The sequence below is a fragment of the Aotus nancymaae genome, unplaced genomic scaffold (assembly GCF_030222135.1).
Source record: "Aotus nancymaae isolate 86718 unplaced genomic scaffold, 86718_ANA_hifiasm-v0.15.2.pri h1tg000021l, whole genome shotgun sequence".
Lineage (NCBI taxonomy): Eukaryota > Metazoa > Chordata > Mammalia > Primates > Aotidae > Aotus > Aotus nancymaae.
The window spans coordinates 29,187,729-29,210,053 of NW_026988433.1; the positions used below are offsets into that span (position 1 = coordinate 29,187,729).

A 22,325-nucleotide genomic window follows, 5' to 3' on the forward strand; every position below is an offset into this window, starting at 1 on the left:
TGACTGTCCTGGGAACATATATTGGCTCTTACTGGTCGTGCCTGCTGGGAGGAGAGGCTAGGCATTGGACACACACACACACACACATATTGTCGGAGACTCGCCTATAAATCTGGTGGCCACAGAGTGCTTCCTTCTGTGCAGGGAGACAATAGAGAAACTTGTCTCTTGGCTTTTGCTCTAGGTATGTTTTCTGTGTGTGTGGGGGCAGGTTTTGGAAGTCTTCCATGACTTTGTAATCACAGGCTCGTCCTCACATGGATTTAGATTTGAATTGATTCTTCTTGTATTGTGTGGCAATCTGTATGAGTCTGTTCTCACACTGCTATGAAGAAATACCTGAGACTGAGTAATTTATAAAGAAAAGTGGTTTAATTGACTCACAGTTCCGCATGGCCGGGGAGGCCTCAGGTAACTTACAATTGTTGTGGAAGGCACCTCTTCACAGGGCATCAGGAGAGAGAATGAGTGCCTGCTGGGGAAATGCCAGATGCCTATAAAACCATTAGATCCCATGAGACTCGCTCATTATCACGAGAACAGCATGAGGGAAGCTGCCCCCATGATTCAGTTACCTGTTCCCACCCCTGACTCATGGGGCTTATGGGGATCACAATTCAAGGTGAGATTTGGGTGGGGACACAGAGCCAGACCATATCACAGTCCCACCTGAGAAACTGAGTGATGGTGATGTGGGACTCCTGGTAGAAGGCAATGCAAACTCTCTGGATAAATAGCTTAAACCCAGGCCTCCCAGGATTCTCAAGATTAGATCTGAGCTTACAGTCCAAAATTTAAAAACACACAAATAACCCATCATAAGGGAGAACCAGCAGAATCAGCAGGCAGCATAATTAGTATGAATAGGACTTAAGATATTGGAATTATTACATAAAGAATATATGTAGTGCTATCTGAGAATGTTTGAAACTTTGGAGAAATAAGAGATGAAATGGAAAACATGAGCAAGGAATATGAAACTCCTAGGATGATCAGGCAGGTTTTAAAAACCATATAGAAATTTTAGAGATTAAAGTTTTAATCTTTAAAATTAAAAGTTTAATGGAATGATTTTAACTGGAAGATTAGAAAAAGAAGAAAAAGAATTAATGGCTGGGCAATAACTCTGAGAACATTACCCAGACTATAATCAAATAGATTGGTATTATGAAAGCAGTTGACAGACCGATAGCGTGAGATGTCAAACACATGTCTAAGTGGAGTTCCAGCAGGAGAGATCGGGAAATGGGGGAGAGAAAATATTCAGAGGAATAATTGCTGAGAGTTTTCCAAAACAAGTGAAAGACAGAATCCTCAGATTTAGAATGCAAAACAAATCCCAAACAGGATGAATAAGAAGTAATAGATACAAAAGACAAAGAGAAGATCCTAAAAGTAGACAAAAAGACCCAAAGGCATAGCAGTTAAGAGTATAGACCGTGGAGCGAGCATACTAGGACCAGATCCTAACTTCACCATTTATAAGCCATGTGACCTTGGGCAAATGATGTCTATGTGTCTCAGTTTCCTTATGTGTAAAATGGGGCTAACAATAATACTTGTCTTCAAGGATTAGTAGGTTTAAATGAGTTAATGTACGTAGAGTTTTAAAAATAGTGCCTGACTCGTAAGCCCCTTGTAAATGTTAACCACGATTATCGATGATGTTATTACTACCACAAAAGGCTGAGAGACTGATAGACTTTTGAACAGTGATAGCAGACACTTGAAGACAGTGGATTACCTCAAAGTGCTGAGAGAAAAATGTCAGTTTAGAATTGTATATCCAGCTCAATCAGCATTTAAGAGAGTATAGAGATACTTTTTTTTTCTTTTTCCTCCTTTTTTTTTTTTTTTTTTTGAGACAGTCTCGCTCCCTTGCCCAGACTGGAGTGCAGTGGTGCGACCTTGGCTCACTGCAGCCACCACCTCCTGGGTTCAAGCGATTCTTGTGCCTCAGCCTCCTGAGTAGCTGGTGTTACAGGTGTCCACCACTGCGCCCAGCTAATTTTTGTATTTTTAGTAGAGATGGGGTTTCACTATATTGGCCAGGCTGGTCTTGAACTCCTGACCTTGTGATCCACCCACTTTGGCCTCCCAAAGTGCTGGGATTACAGCTGCCGCACCAGGCCTTTTTTAATTTTTATTTTTATTAAAAGCTAAGAACTAAGACCAGCCTGGCCAAGATGGTGAAACCCCATCTCTACTAAAATTACAAAATATTAGCTGAATGTGGTGGGGCGCCTGTAATCTCAGCTATTCAGGAGGCTAAGATGGGAGAATTGAGTGAACCCAGGAGGTGGAGGTTGCAGTGAGCTGAGATTGTGCCATTGCACTCTAGCCTGGGCGACATAGTGGGACTCCATCTCAAAAAAAAAAAAAGGCTAAGAGCCTTACCATCAAGGAACTCACTAAAGGAACTTCTAAAGAATGCATATATGTCAGGGAAAAAAAATTTCCAAAGGTCTTAGATGCAAGTGAAAAGGGAGAAAAAATAAGTTGGTAGAGTTGTGAATAAATCTAAACAAATATTGACAATGTTGAAATCAATTCAGAAGTCGGTAAGAGAGACGGTAGAAGACACAGAAAAAGCAAGAAATAGTGTAGAATGTGATGGAGGAAATAATTCCAAATTTCAGTATTAAATATCAATAATCATGATAAACTCAAATTGAAAGACAGATTGTCAGATCACATATAAGAAACATTCCAGCTGAATGCTGTTTATAAGAGATGCACCCTAAAACAAAGATGTAGAAAGGTTGAGATTAACAGAATGGGAGTATCTTGGGTAAATGGTAACCAATGAAAATCAGCAAGTTATTAATATCAGACACATACTGAAATGATATTAAAAGGAAATACTATTAACTATAAGAAAGGTTGCAAACCACACTTCATGGGCCAGTTGTAGCGTGATGTCTCTTTGATTACTAAGTTTTACTGGAACATACCCACACCTGTTTGTTTCTATTTTTTGGATGTTTCTCCTTTTGCGTTAGGATGTCAGAGTTAAGCAGTTGCAACAGAGACCATATGCAGAGCCACAAATATTTACTAACTACCCTTTAGAGAAAACATGTGTTGTCTGCTGACCTAGAACTACAGAAATATACCTACATGGGTGACTCTTAAGAATAATTTTGAGTAAAAAGAAAAAAGCACGTTGCAGACATATACCAATTATAAAAGGTTTTAAAACATATAAAATTCTTACAGATTACTTGTATGGACACACATGTATGTGGCAAGTCTAGAGAAATGCAGGGGAGGCTGGACATGATGGCTCACACCTGTAGTCCCAGCACTTTGGGAGGCCAAGGTAGGCGGATCACTTGAGGCCAGGAATTCGAGACCAGCCTGGCCAACATGGTAAAATCCCGTCTCTACTAAAAATACAAAAATTAGCCAGATATAGTGGCACATACCTGTAATTCCAGCTACTCGGGAGGCCAAGGCAGGAGGATCACTTGAACCCGGGAGGTGGAGGGTTGCAGTGAGCTGAGATCATGCCACTACACTCCAGCCTGGGCAATAGAGTGAGACTGTCTCTGAAAAAAAAAAAAAAAAAAAAAAAAAAAAAAATGCGAGAGAGTGGTGAACACCAAAATCTGGGTAGTGGTTGTGTCAGAGGCAGGAGGAACCTGCAGGTGAGGGTGGAAGGGATTTTATATCCCACTTGGATGGTAGGGATATGGGTGTTCTTTGTATTATCTTTACCTTTCTTTATGTCTTAGAAATAGCGGGATATATTCTTTAAAAGTCTTCTTTAGGTGTATAATGTTGATCCTGTGGCCATACAAGAAAGTAGTAAAAAGATTTAAGGGAGAAACATGCCACATCGTAATTTTCACATTTTCAGATAGAAAATAAATGCCTAAAATAGGAGAACCTCAGACTCTGGCAAGTGGAGGGGCCTCTGGAGGTCATAGAGTTCAGTCCTCTGCTGGAAGAAGGAATCCTTTTTTCCATAGACTTTGTTGGCAGCCATCTGGCATCTGCTTGAGCTTGTTGTGTGATCACAAGGCTGCCCATTTTATTTTGGATGGCTGAGTCACAGAGAATACTTCTGATTCCCTTTCCATATGATAGTTGCTTAAATATGAAGGTGGTGATCATGCATCATCACTACAACTCGCCTTTGATTTCATTTTGGAAGCTCAACTTTGCTTTCACTTTAGTTTGTCAACATCCCTTCGAAAGTGAACCATTTGTTCTTGACCATGTGTGGTCTGACTGGTTCACGGTGGAGGGAAGCAACGGGCTCTTCCTTGTTTGAACACTGTACCTCTGTTAGAACACCTTAAGAGTTAATTTGTGTTCAGTTTGTGGTCAGCTAAATCCTGACTTTGTCCTTCTTGTATTTTAGAGAAGGAAAGCCAAAGCTTTAAAAAAGCTTTGCAAGGAAGTACTTGGAAGACAATGATAGAGTTCTATTATTATTTTTTAAGTCAAATACTACATGTTAAGAGAGTGCAGAGAGAAAGAGAGGCTAGCTGACTGATCAAGCTGGGTTTTATAGTAAATTTTTATACTTTAAATGATTGGTCCTTGAGTAACTCTTTTTACTTTACTAGGGTTTTGAGGAACTGTTTCATGCTAAGTGAATTGATAAGATATTGATGTGTAAACCTCAATACAATTTTAATTTGTATTTAGAGATGCATCTCTCTGCATAGATTGTAATATGTTGTTCTCATGCGAGCAGAAAAGTCTACTTGAGAAACACTCCTCATGAATATTAATCCTTAGCTATGGTAGAAGACCTTTCAAACATTTTACCCTCAGTACTCTTTTATACACTTTAATTATTGAAGATCCTAGTGTTTCTGTTTCTAGATTGTAGACTTTTAAAGAATGTATTCTGCTCTTATATTGATAGTAATTGTATTAGAAATTAAAACCCAGGGAATTTTAAGATGTGTATTTATTGATTGATTTAATTAGTTAATTAATTTTTTTGAGATGGAGTTTTGCTTTTGGTGCCCAGGCTGGAGTGCAGTGGTACGATCACGTCTCACTGCAACCTTTGCCTCCTGGGTTCAAGCTATTCTCCTGCCTCTCAGCCTTCTGAGTAGCTGGGATTACAGGTGCCTGCCACCACGCCCAGCTAATTTTTTGTATTTTTAGTAGAGATGGGTTTTCACCATGTTGGCCAGGCTGGTCTCGAACTCCTGACCTCAGGTGATCCCCCTGCCTTGGCCTCCCAAAGTGCTGGGATTACAGAGGTGAGCCACCGACCTGGTCATATGTATTTATTGATTCATTTAAAATACCAGTCTGTTACCTGTTAACATAAATGGCATGCTTTTTATGAAAAATGACTATTTTCCAAAATAAAAGAAATTTAGAAGAATGTCATGATTTTATATTTGTGCAAAGTTCTGTGATGTCTGGATTAATAGATTCTCAAATCTGATTCTGTATTCAGTCTATTGCAGTATCAGACACACATCATGTGTCCTCTGGCAAAACTTCGGTATACACTGGTGAGAGTGAAAAAGGAAGATTGTCTTTGTGTTGAATTTTCATTGCTTCTGTAACAAATTACCACAAATTTAGTGATTTACAACAGTACAATATATTGTCTTTATAGTTCTGGAAGTTAAAAGTCTGAAATAGATCTCACTGGGGTAAAACCAAGATGTTGCAGGACTGGATTTCTTTCTGGAGGTTCTGGTGGACAGTTTTCTTAAGCTTTTCAGTTTCTAGAGGTTCCCCACATTGTAGCCCCTTGCATTTTCAAAGCCAGCAATAGCTTTCTGAGTCTTTCTCAAATCACATCTCTCTCACACTGAATCTTCTGCCCTCCTTTCCACACTTAAGGACCCTTGTAATTACATTGGGTCCACCTGGATAATGCAGGATAATAGCTTTATTTGAAAGTCAGCTGATAACAATCTTAATCCATCTGCAACCTTAATTCCCCCTGGCGATGTAAGGTAACATATTTACAGGTTCTAGGGATTAGGACATGGACATATTTGGAGAGCCATTATTCTGTCTGCCACATCTTACTATATTATGAGAGTAGTTCTGACCTCAAAGATTCCCTGGAGAGGAGGTCCAGATTATGCTGGTAACTACTCATCTAGGAAAAATTATTTGTTGAATGAACAGAAAAAAGAAGGGACTGACAGTTATGAAGCACCTGCTTTCAACCAAGCACTGTGCCAAGCTTTTGACCTGCCTTGTAGTATTTAATGGCTGTGTGACTTTGGACCAGCTACTTTACTTCTTGGCCTTATTTTCCCCATCTGCAAATGAGGGATTGTAGTATTCACTTCATGGAGCTCTTGGGACATTAATTGAGGTGATAAATGAGAAGTGCCTTGTGCACAGCGTGTGGATGGCATTGATTTATGTTCCTTTTCTATTTCCTGTATATTCTAATGAAAAATTTTTGAGTTTGCCTATTCTTTGATCTTTGACATGGTTCAGTCTCCTTCCCTCCCCCTCCCCCTTCTCTCCCCTTTCTGATAGGATCTTGCTCTGTTACCCAGGCTACAGTGCAGTGGCATCATCAAGCACACTGCAGCCTTGAACTCCTGGGCTCAAGGGATCCTTCCATCTCAGCCTACCAATTAGCTACTCGTGCCTGGCTGATTTAAATTTTTTTTTTTTTATAGAGACAGAGTTTTGCTTTGCTGGCCAGGCTGGTCTTGAACTCCTGGCTTCAAGCCATCCTTCTGCCTTGGCCTCCCAAAGTGTTGGGATTGCAAGTGTGAGCCACTGTGCTGTGCACAATTTTCTTTTTTTTAAAGGACTTTTTCCCTTGAAGCTCAATGTACTTTAATTTTGGTCAGTTCTGTTGATTTTTAAAAGATTTTTTTTAAAGATTAGGTTGTCATTAAACCATTACTGTATGTAATGTTATTTGAAATGTAGTTATATGTGGTTTTATTTTTGTAACTAGGAAGTGTGATGGATTTCTGTAGAGTAGTCAAAATTACAGATATTACTTACAGGATAATAAGAGGTATAATTTTAACTTTTGGTGGGAGTAGTGTAAATGTCATGTGCATTATTAATTAGTCAGATGAGTAATTCTATTTGTCGTGGATTGCTTCTCCTTGGAGATGATGCACACTATGTAAACTAATGGAAAAATGCGTTTCTTCTTAGATTATCAGACACAATAAAAGTGAGTCTTGAATTGCCTCTTCCCCAGGGGGCATGCCAGCTGCATACGGAGTTCCTCTGTCTCGCATCAGTGTGACGTTCATTGGTCTTCCCCACTGCCTGTGATACTGCTCTGTATTTATAATCCCCATGTGGTGCCCTGTGCAGTGTGGCACGTAGTAGGTATGATAAGTGCTTATTGAAAAAGATTTCCTGTGGCTCTAGTACATGGGAAAACCAATTTACAAGGATACTAAATGTTGTATGATCTCATTGATATAAAATTCTAGCAAATGCAAAGGAATCTGACCAAAAGAAAATGAGAGGTGGCCTGGGGATGGGCGGGGTTGGAGGGGAGGGCAGGCTGGAATTTAAAGAAATGTGAGGGAAGGTTTGGGGGCGTTAGATGCTCATTTGCCTTTATTGTGATGATGGCATCACAGATGTCTCGGCAGTATATGTCAAACGTCATCAAACTGTATACTTTATGTGCAGTTTATTATATTGTACTTCAATAAAACTATAAAGTGAAAAAAACAGAAATAAGAGAAGGACTCTAGTGTAATCTGGCTTGAGTCTTGTACCCACCTCAAGAGTGACCCAGCTTGAGTCAGGTGTTCTGCCCTGGACCAGCAGCTGTAACTGGAGGGGCAGGTCCCAGAAGAAACCCAGGAAGAGTCACTTCTTCCCCACCCACCCCAGACGGAGTCTTGCTCTGTCGTCCAGGCTGGAGTGCAGTGGCGCCATCTTGGCTCACTGCAAGCTCCACCTTCTGGGTTCAAGTGATTCTCCTGCCTCAGCCTCCTGAGTAGCTGGGATTACAGGTGCGCACCACCACACCCAGCTAATTTTTTTGCATTTTTAGTAGAGATGGGGTTTCACCATGTCGGCCAGTCTGGTCTCTAATTTCTGACCTCATGATCCGCCCGTCTCGGCTTCCCAAAGTGCTGGGATTACAGGCGTGAGCCACTGCACCCAGCTGAGTCACTTCTTATATAAGGATTGGAGCATGCTGGGCAGGTAACCCCATCAGTGTTCACTTTCACTGTGAAAAGGGTACCTTGGGCATTTTGTTTCATCTCAGCATCTGTCATTGGACTATTGCAGAAGTAAAAATGACTTAAAACCAAATGGTTATTAGAGATACTGGAGAAAACAGTTTCTGCCTAAAAATTTATGTCTCTTTAAGGTCTAACAGTTACACACTCTTAGGAATTGTCATCTCAACCTTGGCCTTCAAAGTCATACTTTCTATTTAACTGTTTCCTTTATTGTAATGAATTATTAGCAGAAATGCTATTAAGTGGACACAACTATATCACATAACACTTGTTGGCACTAAGTGTAACACCAAAACATAAACAAATGAAATTGCATTATGATCAACTTGTTCCCTAACATTTCAGAACAGATTCACGTTCATTAATAGCAGAACTGACTGTACTGCCTTGTGCCTAGCCTGGCTGGACGGAAGGAAGTTGGAACATGGTGAAAGTTGCTAAGAGATAAATCAGCTGAATTAGGGTGTCTTTTTCTTGTCATTTTCACTGGCAGTTACATTTTCACTTACAGATGTGAAGTTTAAAGGCTTAACATTTGGATATAGGACCTTGAGTTCACCTGTAGTGGAGATAATGGAGAGGGTAGATACTGCCTCAGTGTAGAAACAAAAAGTGCCTGTGCTTATTTTCATGTTTCCAATTCATAGGTATCCTTTTTTTTTTTTTTAGTCTCTGTTGCCTAGGCTAGAGTGCAGTGTCACGATCTCAGCTCACTGCAACCTCCCTCTCCCGGATTCAAGCAGTTCTCCTGCCTCAGCCTCCTGAGTAGCTGGGCGCCTGACTGATTTTTATATTTTTAGTAGAGATGGGGTTTCACCATCTTTGCCAGGCTGGTCTCGAACTCCTGACCTCATGATTTACTCACCTCAGCCTCCCAAAGTGTTGGGATTACAGGTGTGAGCCACTGTGCCTGGCCATAGGTATACTTTTAAAAGAAATTTTGAAACCTTGATGTTTTCAATCGCACTTGAACTTGGAGAATTTGAAGCCATGTTAAATAAATATGAAATTATTTAGAATATATGTGAGTATTCTAAAAGTATATGAATATTATAAAATGTAGCCGGGCGCGGTGGCTCACGCCTGTAATCCCAGCACTTTGGGAGGCTGAGGCGGGTGGATCACGAGGTCAAGAGATCGAGATCATCCTGGTCAACCTGGCGAAACCCCATCTCTACTAAAAAAAAAATACAAAAAATTAGCTGGGCACGGTGGCGCGTGCCTGTAATCCCAGCTACTCAGGAGGCTGAGGCAGGAGAACTGCCTGAACCCAGGAGGCGGAGTTTGCGGTGAGCTGAGAACGCGCCATTGCACTCCAGCCTGGGTAACAAGAGCGAAATTCCGTTTCAAAAAAAAAAAAAAAAAGTAAACAGAAGTTGAGATTTGGTCCAATTAGGGAAAAACAAATATTTTATATACGCCTTTTTTTTTGTTGATTTGGGAACATAGAAATAGTTAAAACGTGATCTTGAGCTATTAGTCTCATCTTCATTTTTCTCTGTGAAATGGGTGTAATAACTAGTGTCTTGCATGAAGTGAGGTCATGTACATTGCTTCATAAAGTGCCTGGTATATAGTAAATGCACATAATTGTTATCCACCAGATCAACTTTTTGGTTTACTGAGCACTGGGGAAATTCACAGAAAGCTTCCTGATACATGATAGGGGGAGAATGGAAGCTTTTTCCTCTCTCTTTTTTTTTTTTTTTGTAATTTCTAAAATTCTCTAGGAAATTTTCTTCTCTTCTATTTCTTCTTCAGGGACTTCTGCTCTGTATATTCTTTTTTCTTTCAAAACAGCTTGAAATCTAGGGCATATACCAAAAAGAAAAATCATAACTAAAGAAAAATGCCATCTTAGTGTCTCTGGGATCGTGATTTGCGTTATCAATAAAATTGAAGTTTTAAGGATTTTCAAGCGTATCTCACCTTCTCTATTTGATCATATTCTTGTTAACACACTTGGGAGTTCAAATATCTGAGATGCATGTTTGGGCCTCCAAATGGAGCATGTTTCCCCCGAGTTTTTGCTTTATTAATGTCAATGTAACAAAGTCTTTGTGTATAAATCTTAACCGAAATCTCTATTTCCTTAGCATAGATTCCTAGAAAGGGAATTACTGGGTCAAAGGGTATGAATATTTTTAACAGACTCTTCATACATATTGCCAAGCTGTTTTCTAGAAAGCTTGTTCTGATTTATACTCTTGAACAGCAAGGAGTGAAGCTGCCCAGGTCCTGGCACCAGGTTCCGTTATTACAAACAAAACAAGAATAGAACACCCCCAAAACAACACAGACAGATAGCCCTACCACTAGCAACAGAAAAACTGCTGCAATCTGACGAGAGGAAAATGACTTCTTACTTCATTTCTTAGCCAAATAACACAGGCTTATTATAGAAAACCATGTAAATGAAATACAGACAGTAGAGACGTTTGTAATTCCACCTGTTAAGGGACCTACTGTTAATCGCACTTAATTGTTTTAATTTGCTTTTTGTTTTTTTGTAATTCGAGTGATTGAACATTTAGTTTATCAGCTGACTTCCTTTTGTATGGATTTTTTAAATGCTAAGAATACTAGACCATTGCTGTTTGTCTTTTCAATTTTTTGGTCTCATACACTCACCTCTTTTCCCAAATTGTTGTTTTTGATTTTTTTGGATACACAGGTGTTACAAAATCTTACGTTGCAAATCTGTCAGTACTTTTCTTTGTGATTTAGTCTGCTTTTTTTTTTTAAACATTTGGAAAGTTATGTTTTATTCAGAGATGAAATAAATAGTTATCTATATATTTTTCTTTTTAATGTTTAAAATTTTTAAACTCTGACTCACATGGTGTTTGTTTGATAGCATAATGTGAAGGAAGGTCTTACTTGACACTCTTTTCACTTAGCTGATCGGTGTTGATGCATAGACGTTAGACAAAGACAGACTATTCCAGGCAGATTTCACTCTGGTCAGTATTCAACTACAGCATATGTTGGAGAACACAGAGCAGTGGGTGACCGATCTTGTTGAAAGTAGGGCATGGGAAGGAGAATTTGAGATTAGAGAAACAGATTAAAGTATACATCGGGAATGCCTTTGATACCAGGTTAAAAAGTTAAAATTTATTATCAGAATTTTGAGTGGCTGAATAGTCTTAACATAAACTTTTAGGTGAATTCCTTTGGCCGTAAGCAGTAGAAAACAACTCTTCCCCGTTGGCATCTTTTCCAGATTCCTAACAGTGGCCACTCACATCTCCAGATTAATGTTCTCTTACGTCTACCTTTGGAAGCAAAGAGTGCCTCTTCCCTGAAATTCCCTTACAAATCCAGAAATTGACTTGATTGGACTCACTGGTTCACTTGAGCTGTAGGGAAAGTATGATGATTGGCTGGAGGGGAACCTATGTCTGCCCCAAACTAGTCAGCATTGGTAAGGGAATTCAGTTACTCTGTTAGGCCAGGCCTGGGTTACATGCCCTCCTTCTGGAGTCAGGAATGGAACCCCGTGAGACCATCCAGTCTGAATCCTGGGGAAGAGAGGTTTCCCAACGAACTCATAGTATTGAAGATTTATCAGTCAGGTTAGGCTAGGTTATGCTGCAGTGACAAGCAATACCAAAATCCCAGTGGCTTTTCACAGACAGCTATAACAAAAGCCTATTTCTCACTCATGCAAAATCTACTGGGGGACCCCCAGAACTCTGCAGGGCAGTCAGCTCCTTCCAGCCTCCTCTTCATCTTGTAGTGTCTGTATCATATTTCCATGATAGGCACGGTAGGGGAAGGGAGTGTGCATGGCTCTAGAAGTGACACATATATCTTCTGCCTGTGATCTCTTGGGACCAGAGCTGGCCAGAGTCAGAAGTGAGGAGTGGAGGGAGGATTGTGATCCTTCCTCCCCATGTGCCTGGAAAGAAGAGCCAATTGAATGGGAGCAAGTGTGAGATGATGCAGCCATGCCGGAGGGGCCCAGACACCCAGCGCCTGCAACCATCACTTACCACAGGCAGCCTTTGGGACCTCAGTTTGTCAGACCCATCCTTTGCACCCTCCTGTCTTTCTCTGACTGGTTGCTGGGATAATGCTGAGAGCAAGTAATGCATTTGGTAAACTTTTAGAGCTCTCCAGTTCTGTGTGCCCAAGTCCGGTGTGACAGACACATCATATTTTTTAAAACATTAAGAATATTCATTGACATCACTGAGGCCATGGATTTCTGCTCAGTGCTGTCTCCACACGCTGCTCTGTGACAGCTCTGCCAAGCTCTAGGCCTGTGTTAAGGGAGAGTCATTTAGCATTTCTGAGCAATAAAGAAGACAAAGTACTTGGCAAAAATCGTACTTTCCAAGCTCACATCTTTACACAGTTTAAAAACGTTTCCTTGAATAAGTGGAAAGTGTCTGACTTCTGTAGCAGAATGAGGTTCTGCCTTCTTTCATATTCTCTCTCTGTCAATAGTAATGATACAATTTAGGCAAGAAATCATATTCTTCTGTGATGGCCTTAAAAAGGCAATACGAAATGGAGCAGCCACTATGGAAAACAGTAGGCCAGTTCCTAAAAAAATAGGATTACCGTATGATTCAGAAATTCCATTTCTAGGTATAAACCCAAAAAAATGGAAAATGAGGATTCGAACAGGTATTTGTATGTTCATAGCAGCATCATTCGTAACAGCCAGAAGATGTTGGCACAACCAATGGCCTGGTGATTGATAAATGGATAAACAAAAGGTAATTTATATTTACAATGGGCTGTTCAGCTTTAAAAAGGAAGGAGAGGGCCAGGTGCGGTGACTCACGCCTATAATCCCAGCACTTTCGGAGGCTGAGGCAGGCAGATCACCCCAGGGCAGGAGTTTGAGACCAGCCTGGCCAACATGGTGAAACTCCATCTCTACTAAAAAAAGATTGGCTGAGTATAGTGGCACGTGCCCGTAGTCCCAGCTACTCAGGAGGCTGAGGCAGGAAAATCGCTTGAACCCTGGAGGTAGGGGTTACAGTGAGCTGAGATCACGCCACTGCATTCCAGCCTGGGTGACGGAGTGAGACTCCATCTCAAAAAAGGAAGGAGAGGCTGACATATGCCACACCATGGGTGAACCTTGAGGTCATTGTTTAAAAAGACAAATACTGTATGACTCCACTTCTATGCGGTTCCCGGACAAGTCAGTCATAGAGACAGAAAGTGGAGTGGTAGTTGCCAGGAAAGCAGGGCGAATGGGGAGTTGTTTAATGGGTACAGAGTTTCAGTTCTGCAAGAAGAAAAGAATTCTGGAGATGGATAGTGGCAATGGTTGTGCAAGGTGAATGTGCATAATGTCACCAAATTGTCCTCTTAGTAATGGTTAAGATGGTAAACTTTATGTAATGTACATTTTGCCACAGTAGAAACCACAGAAAGCAGAACCAAAGCAGAAAGCTTGCCAGTTTTTCCTATAGGTTGTTCACCACATTTCCCGGTGCTTTGCGGAGTTAGCAGATGAAAAGCTGGAAGCTGGTGAAAACCGGAACTGCCAGGGGCTTCCCAGCTTGCCACACTGTGTGCAGGAGGGTGCACAGCTCCCAGCTCAGAGTGGCTTGCATTGGAACTGACTTTTGCTCATGCTCTGGCCACCGCAACAGAGCTGTCTCTCCATTTCTTTGTACCGATTATATGGTCTTGCTGTCTTCATCCTTTATGTACAAAGGAATTCACTTTCTAAATTGGTACCCACTCTTGTTTCTGCTTTGAGACAGTGCAAAACTGACTAGTCAAGAGGCATTCAGTTTATACTTTAGAGTCTAAAGTTTAGCCAGACTGTTTCTCTTTTTGTGGGTGGTTGGCATTCTTTTCTTTTGCCTTGTAATTATTCATATTTGTTCTTAACTTTTCTTTAAAGTTTGCACGGGTTACCAAGATCCCTTTAAGATGCTGCTCCTCAGCTGGGCGCAGTGGCTCATGCCTGTAATCCCAGCACTTTGGGAGGCTGAGGTGGTGGATCACCTGAGGTCAGGAGTTTGAGACCAGCCTGGCCAACATGGCAAAACCCCGTCTCTACTAAAAATATAAAAATTAGCTGGGCATGGTGCCGGGCACCTGTAATTCCAGCTGCTCGGGAGGCTGAGGCAGGAGATTAGCTTGAATCCAGGAGGTGGAGCTTGCAGTGAGCTGAGATGGTGCCACTGCACTCCAACCTGGGCAACAGAGCGAGACTCTGTCTCAAAAAAAAAAAAAAAAAAAAAAAAAAAGACTCCGCTCCTTGTGTTCGAGGATGACACTGTAAAATCCAGGCTTTCGGGTGTTGGTGTTCATGTGATGAACATGTCTCAGGCTTTCCCTGAATCACATGCCTGTGATTCCCCAGGGGGGAATTCCCTTGCAGATTTCGGAGATGTGCTGACCAGTCACCATTTTCCATCATAGTGTTTCCTTGAGGGTTTCATGTAGTGTTCTCAAGTAGCAGGAAGGGAGGGAGACTTTCTTGCCAACACCATTTCTAAATATAAACTTCTAATTAAGCAGGCTGTTCGAACCTCCTTTGGAAAGGTCATTTGTGAAAGTGGAGCTTTTGGTCACAATGTTAAGCGATCCTACTTGCATCATATGGACAATGCCATGTGGTCATACTCAGAAAATATCATCAGTGGCCCATTGATTTATATAAGGCCGGAGGATCTTCTGTGTTAGATATCAAAGAGCTTGGTCTGCCAGCTTCTCCTCTTAGGACCAGTTCTTGTGAATTATCTGCCTCTAAGTTTCTTAAAATGCCTGTAACCAGATATGTCTTATTGGCAAAAGCAAAATAAAAGCCATGGTTGTTGTGGCCAGGTGCGGTGGCTCACGCCTGTAATCCCAGCACTTTGAGAGGCACAGGCAGGCAGGTCACCTGAGGTCAGGAGTTTGAGACTAGCCCGGCTAACATGGTAAAACCCTGTCTCTACTAAAAATAAAAAAATTAGTCAGGCATGGTGGCAGGCACCTGTAGTCCTAGCTACTCGGTGGGCAGAGGCAGGAGAATAGCTTGAACCTGGGAGGTGGAGGTTGCAGTGAGCTGAGATTGCACCCCTGCACTCCAGCCTGGGTGACAGAGCAAGACTTTATTTTGAATGAATGAATGAATGAATGCCATGGTTGTTGACTCATTGATTTTGATGAAAGAAAAACTAATGAAGAGATGGAAGTGTTAGTGAATCGACTGGGTTTTCGATAGGCTCGGTCACATCTAGATTGTCAGTGTGAGTGAAATTAATTTATTGGTTCATACATGTGCCTTTCTTGACTGGAAGTTCTGTGTAGGGATATAAAGGCTTGGTTTCAATAAACTAGGGGCAATGTGGGAATTTGGGAGCCATGAACAGGCGTTAGGGCATGAACCCCATGAAATTTCTTTAAAATCTGCACATGCATGGAGAGGATTCCATAGCTTCTGTTAGGTTTTTAAAGGGATTCAGATCTCAAAGCTGTTAAGGAGCCTTGTGAAACGCTTAGAATACCTCACTGTGGCTGGGTTGGTACCTGACTGGGGCCTCGGTGCCCTGATTGAAGCTGTTACTATGCAAGAGGCGTGCTTCTTGAACATTTCAGGTGGTTCTTTAGAGTGAATGTGGATACTAGGTGCCATTCATAGGAAGAAGTGAGCAGACAGGAAAGGGGGAGCTCAGAAATGATGGGTTGACTTTATTTTATTTTTGGAAAAAATGCACCTGAAAGGGAGTTAAGAACATAGATTTTGGAGCCAAACTTCCCAGGTTCAAATCCCAGCCCTGCCATTTGGTACAATGTATCGTTAGCAAATTAAGTAATTTCCATGTGTTTCGAGTGTCTTCCTTTTTGAAATAGGGATAAAGTAGTATTTGCTTCCTAAGGTTGTAGGAAGGAGTAAATTAGATAATGTAAAGTCTTCTTGATAGCATGTAGTACATGGTAAGTGCTTAATAAATATTAGCTATTATAATAGAGTCAGGTAGTTTGTCCTTAGTAATGTAAAAAGTAGCAAAATATGGACAGTTCAGGTTTTCTGTACATGGACCTATCTCCAAAAAGTCACCTGCCTTCAGTATTTGTCTGCCTATGAGCTGTTTTAGCATTTGTCTACCTGTGAGCTGTTTCAAGCAAATTTTGGTGCATAAACATCACAAAAAGTGAAAAAAATACTGTCATGTATAATTTTAGCAAAATAGGACAATCTGTGTTCTTGTCATAAAATATTGGATGATGGTGTTCGTCCTTTTAATGAATGCCTGTTAAATGATTAACAAGATGAGAATATCACATTGCCTTTTCGTCTTTTGAAATATATTGCTCAGTCTTTGATCTTGAATTTCATCTAGGATGTGGTCATGGAAGCCTCATCATCTGAGACGTCACCCTCAAGATCAGTTTCTCCATCATCATTAGGCTGTAGAGAACTGCTGTCTCTCTCTGCATTCACCTCCTCATGAGATGCCTTCCCCTGTCAGCTTTCTTTCTTTCTTTTTTTTTTTTTTCTTTTGCTATTATGGATGGAAAATGAAAAACTGATTTCTCAAGTGTTCCATGAAAGCAAAAAAAAAAAAAAAAAAAAACCAAACCCTGCAAAGATGACTTCTTTTATCCCTTTTTGAAAGTGATGCAATTCTTTGGGTAATGCAGTGAGAACTAATGGATGACATCATAGTGATGACTTATTTCAGGATTACACTATCTTAGGTCATCTTTTACCATTCTCCTGCTTTCTTAGTCTTTTAAAAAATCATAGGTGCCAATAATTGACCGGTAATGATGAAATAATTCTTAGGACGATAAAATAGTAAAGTGTTTCAGCATGTTAGAAAAATATCACCAACATCCCCTATTGCATCTTAGATTTTTTAAAAGGGCCCAGTGGACTCATGGAAATTGTAAAGTAGAATGAATTTTTGAAAGGCTTCCAAGGAAAAAAATAGAAATCATGAAGTAGCAGTGCTTACAAATAGTTAGAACTGCTCAGAAGAGAAACCCAAACCTAATGTCCGGTGGACCCTGATGGTAGAAGGTAGTCACGCTTCTACGAAGCCCTCTGAAGGAAATCATCTGAAAGGTGAAGATTAACACATGAAGATGCTTATTGCAATGTTATTTTTATTAAATAGGAAAAAACTTAATTGTGTAACGTAGGGTACAGGTTGAACGTCCTTTATCTGAAAATCTAAAATCCACAATGCTCCAAGATCGGAAACTTTTGCGTGCTGACATGAGGCTCCAAGAAAATGCCCATTGGAGCATTTTGGATTTTGGACTTTTGGATTGGGGAGCCACAGTCGGTAGATATAATGCAAATATTCCAAAATACGAAAAAATCTGATATCCAAAATGCTTCTGTTCCCAAACGTTTTGGATAAGGGATACTCGACCCATAGTAGGTTGATGATGGCACACCAATATATATCAAAGTCTCACGTAATAGTTTATTCTCAGAAAGTCTCTAATGATATGAGAAGAGGATCATGATTGAATATTAAATGTAGCTCATTGCAAACCTGTACACATAGTGTGAGGTTAGCTATGTAAAATATATACATAGAAAAATGTTGGCAGCAAATACATAAAATGTCAGTAGTTTTTTTCTGGGTGGTGAGATGACGTGTGATATTTACATTTTGTTATCTATACTTTTACCTTCTAAAATCTGCAACATATATTTTTTTAAACCAAAGAAATCTTTTTTTGTGATGCTGAAGCAAGTGTTCTTTTCAGTAGCAAATGTTCTTTTATAGAAACATTTTCTTTTCTTTTTTTTTTTGAGATGGAGTTTTGCTCTTGTTGCCCAGGCTGGAGTACAATCAAAGGTACAATCTCGGCTCACTGCAACTTCTTCCTCCCGGGTTCAAGCGATTCTCCTGCCTCAGCCTCCTGAGTAGCTGGTATTACAGGCATGTGCCACCACGCCTGGCTACTTTTATATTTTTAGTAGCGATGGGTTTTCTCCATGTTGGTCAGGCTGGTCTTGAGCTCCCAACCTCAGGTGATCCACCTGCCTCGGCCTCTCAAAGTGCCGGGATTACAGGTGTGAGCCACCGCACCTGACCTATTAAGACATAATTTATATACCATACAATTCACCCTTTTAAAGTGTCCCATTCAGTGGTTTTTAGTACGTTCACAGAGGTGTTCAACCATCACCACTGGCCAGGTACGGTGGTACACATCTGTAATCCCAGCACTTTGGGAGGCTGAGGTGGTTGGGTTGGTTGAGCCCAGGAGTTCAAGACCAGCTTTGGCAACATAGGGAGACCCTGTCTCTACAACAATTACAAAAATTAGTAGAGTGTGATGATGTGCACCCGTAGTCCCAGCAACTCAGGAAGCTGAGGTGGAGATCGTTTGAGCCCTCGAGAGTGAGGCTACAGTGAGCTGTGATTGTGCCGCTGCACTCCAGTCTGGTCAACAGAGCAAGACCTCATCTCAATCCCCCAAAACCATCACCATCACCACCATCAATTTTAGAACATTTCATCACCAGAGAAGAAATTCTGTGCCCATTAGCAGTCAGCAGCCCTAGGCAACCATGTATCTCCTTTCTGTGCCTCTGGGTTTGTCATTTCTGAACATTGCATGTGAGGGTCATGCAACATGTGGTCCTCTGTGGCTGGCTTCCTTCACCAGCATGTTTACAAGGCGAAGCAATTCTCTTTTGTAGTCTAGTTTACTCTTTTTTTTCTTTAGAAAGCATACTAACCTTTATTCATTGTGTAGTATAATGTATTTTTTTTCTTTATTTCCAGAATTGGTTCCTTCCATTATGAGCAACTTGTTGAATCCAGATGCCATTTTCTCAAACAATGAAATGAGCCTGTCGGACATTGAAATCTATGGCTTCGATTATGATTACACCTTGGTGTTTTATTCAAAGCACCTCCACACGCTGATATTTAATGCTGCGCGGGACCTTCTCATCAATGAACACCGGGTAAGATCACAGGGAAAGTTCAGTTTTCTCCCTCCCCTTCCCCATTAGAACAGCCTTGAGCTGACATAACTCCATGTTCGGCACAGAGAAGTCGTTTAATACATTGTTGCTGAATGAATAAGTAGAGTTTGTTCCCTTCCAAATTTCCAAGTAACTCTTATCTGGAAGATAGGTTTTTTGGTTGTTGTTGAGATGGAGTCTCGCTCTGTCGCCCAGGCTGGAGTGCAGTGGTGCAATCTCCGCTCACTGTAACGTCCGCCTCCCAGGTTCCAGCGATTCTCCTGTCTCAGCCTTTCGAGTAGCTGGACTACAGGTGTGCACCACCCCACCTGGCTAATTTTTAATAGAGACAGAGTTTCACCACATTGGCCACGCTGGTCTCGAACTCCTGACGTCATGATCGGCTGGCCTCAGTCTCCCAAAGTGCTGGGATTACAGGCGTGAGCCACTGCAACCAGCCTGGAAGATAGTTTTGTTTTGTTTTTTAAATAAAATCTTTAGATGTCTTTTGGCAAAAGACCTTCCCAAGATGTGCATTAGTGAAGATTTGGCTGTAGATATTTATACTCTCATATTTCACGGAACAGCACGATGTCTCCCTGAGCCTGATAAATTGGCAGCCTGTTGAATTCTGGTTAGGAGGAATTCCTCAAATGATAGGAGATGTTTTACCTTCAACACCGATTTGAATTGCTAAGAGTAAAGCATATTCGAATGTCTTTCTTCTGATACATAGTATTGCTGAGAGTTTTTATTGAGGAAGGGAAAAAAGAAAATATGCAACCCCAGCATTTTTTTCTTATTTTCTTTGAGACAGAGTCTCTCTCTCTTGCCAGGCTAGAGTGCGGTGGCGCGATCTTGGCTCACTGCAACCTCTACTTCCCGGGTTCAAGTGATTCTCCTACCTCAGCCTCCTAAGTAGCAGAGATTACAGGCGCCCGCCACCACACCTGGCTAATTTTTTTTTTTTTTTTTTTTTTTAGTAGAGACGGGTTTCACCATGTTGGTCAGGCTGGTCTTGAACTTCTGATCTTGTGATCTGCCCACCTTGGCCTCCCAAAGTGTTGGGATTACAGGCGTGAGCCACTGCACCTGGCCCATTTTTTTCTCTAGGCTGATGTGAGTACACATTTCAGGAAGCAGGATAAGTGGTGTCCTCAGAAGTCATGTGGGCCAGTACCCTTGGAGACCCCTCCTGGGAAGTACAGCTCAGATCTCCATCTCAGACAGGCACACGTTGCCCTGAGAGTTGGTTCTGTTTTTTGGGAAGTTTTTCCATGGGTTGAACAGTTCTACCTTTATACAATTTTCACCATTGACGTCTTTTCTTCCTTGATTTATTCCTTCACACATTTCTTAAGCTTCCTTGTGCCAAGCCCTGCAATGCAAGCTGGGAAGATAAAGAGGAGTGGGAGACAGGCAGTGCCCATGAGGAACCAGCAGCCCAGTGGTATTGTCAGTCACGGAGGCGGATCAATTATGCAGCCTCCTAATGGAAGTCTCCTTAGCCCTCGAATGTATCTGACTGTGATGGTTAGAACAGCTTTCTCTGCCTGAGGGAATTGGGGAAGCAAAGAAGAAGGTGATATTTCAGCCAAATCTTGAAGGAGTTTGCAGCAAAGGAGGGCTGAGGGTGGATATGAGTAACTTCTAAACCCAAATTGTACAAACTTCTATTTTATATCTAATGGTTTGAGTACTGGATGTGTAATGGGCTAGTATCGTATAGACCAGCTGTTACGCCCTCCAAGACTTCTCTTTTCCCAGGTTGATCATTCTTAGCTCTTTTAACCGTTCTTGTTTGTCCTCTTTTCTTTTCAGCATCCTAGTCACTTTCCTTTGTGTGTGCTCTGGTTTGTTTCTCTGAAATGTGAGGCTGTGAACTGAAGTTGTTACCCCAGGTGGGGTCTGGCTAGAGTGGAATAGAAGGAGACCATCACCTCCCTGGTTCTGGATGCCATACTTTTATTAATGCAGCCAAAGTTCTCATCAGTTTTGGATCCTGACCATTTGATTCAGCATATTTTCTGATCCCCCTCAGCTTTTGGTTATCAGTGGATTTGAGCATCTCATTTTGTCCATATCCAAAATGCAGTAATGGCATTGGCCAAAAAGAAGCTTTCCTTCTGCTACTAAGCCAGCGGCTGGCTTTCTTTAGTTATGGCCACTTTACTAGATGTAAAACCCCCTAGCTGTGTGGCATCCAGTGGCAGGTCTTGTTTGTTCGAGGGACAACTTTCTTCCATCTAAACTGTGGTCCTTTGCCTGGATCCTGAGATGAAAGCCAACTGAGAATGAGGTGGTTCTGACCTTGCTTCCTGCCTGCCACCCATACCGTCTGTTCACCACCACCTAAAAAGTGGAGCTGAAGGGGTGTTACATTGTTGCTGGCATTTTAGTTCCAGGTCAGCTGCAGTGTTTTCTGTGACTTTGATGTCATTTATAAAAAGCAAGCCATGATCCCAGTGACACTGTTCATTGACTGTCTACAAGCTCCTGAAAGAACAGGTTCTAACGCCTCACTGTTGGGGTTCAAATTCTGGTCTTCATCAGTTATTTCCTACATAATCTTGATTGACTCACTCAATTTCTCTGGACCTCAATTTTCTCCTCTGTAAAATGGGCATAGTAACAGTGCTTTCCTCACAGTCACTGTGATAAATGAATTAATATATGTAAAGTAGATGGCACATAGAGAACACTCAATAAATGTTAGCTATTTATTAACACACTATTATAATCTGCACAACAACCCTGCACACACTTGTTGTCTCTGTTTTATAGTTGAGGAAACTGAGGTTCAAAAAATTAAGCTACTAGATGAAGGCCATAGGTCGGTATGAGACAGAACCAGGTTTGAACTCAGGTCTGTCTGTTTCCAAAGGACTGTATTCTCTCCTCTACTGCATGTTGCCTTTCTTGTGGGGTTACTAACACCTTTCCATCCTATGGTGTTTTTTTTTTTGTTCAGATGCAGATAAAATATGAAAATAAAAAATTTATGAACATAAAAAATTTATGAAATTTGAGGGGAAGAGAGATGAAATAGATGGATAAAATAAAAGCTGCAGTCACTATTATTTGAAAAGCCTCTAGATTTAAGATCATTGAAATTTCGTTCTCTTTATGTCTGTTTGTTGCTGTGATACAACTAAAAGAAATTATAACAGTAATTATATCAGGCATATTAGTAGAGTCAATTATGCTTATACAAATTTTTCTCTTGTTCTGATTAA

General features: G+C 41.1%; 1 protein-coding gene across 2 annotated transcripts in view; it reads left to right on the plus strand.

Moving 5' to 3' along the window:
- Positions 1-22,325, plus strand: part of NT5DC3 (5'-nucleotidase domain containing 3) — a 71,274-nt gene that overhangs the window by 8,915 nt on the left and 40,034 nt on the right. For both annotated transcript variants that reach the window (XM_021675552.2, XM_064379909.1), the window contains exon 2: positions 18,905-19,089. In XM_021675552.2, the coding sequence (XP_021531227.2) occupies positions 18,905-19,089 (185 nt within the window). The remainder of the gene's footprint in view (positions 1-18,904; positions 19,090-22,325) is intronic.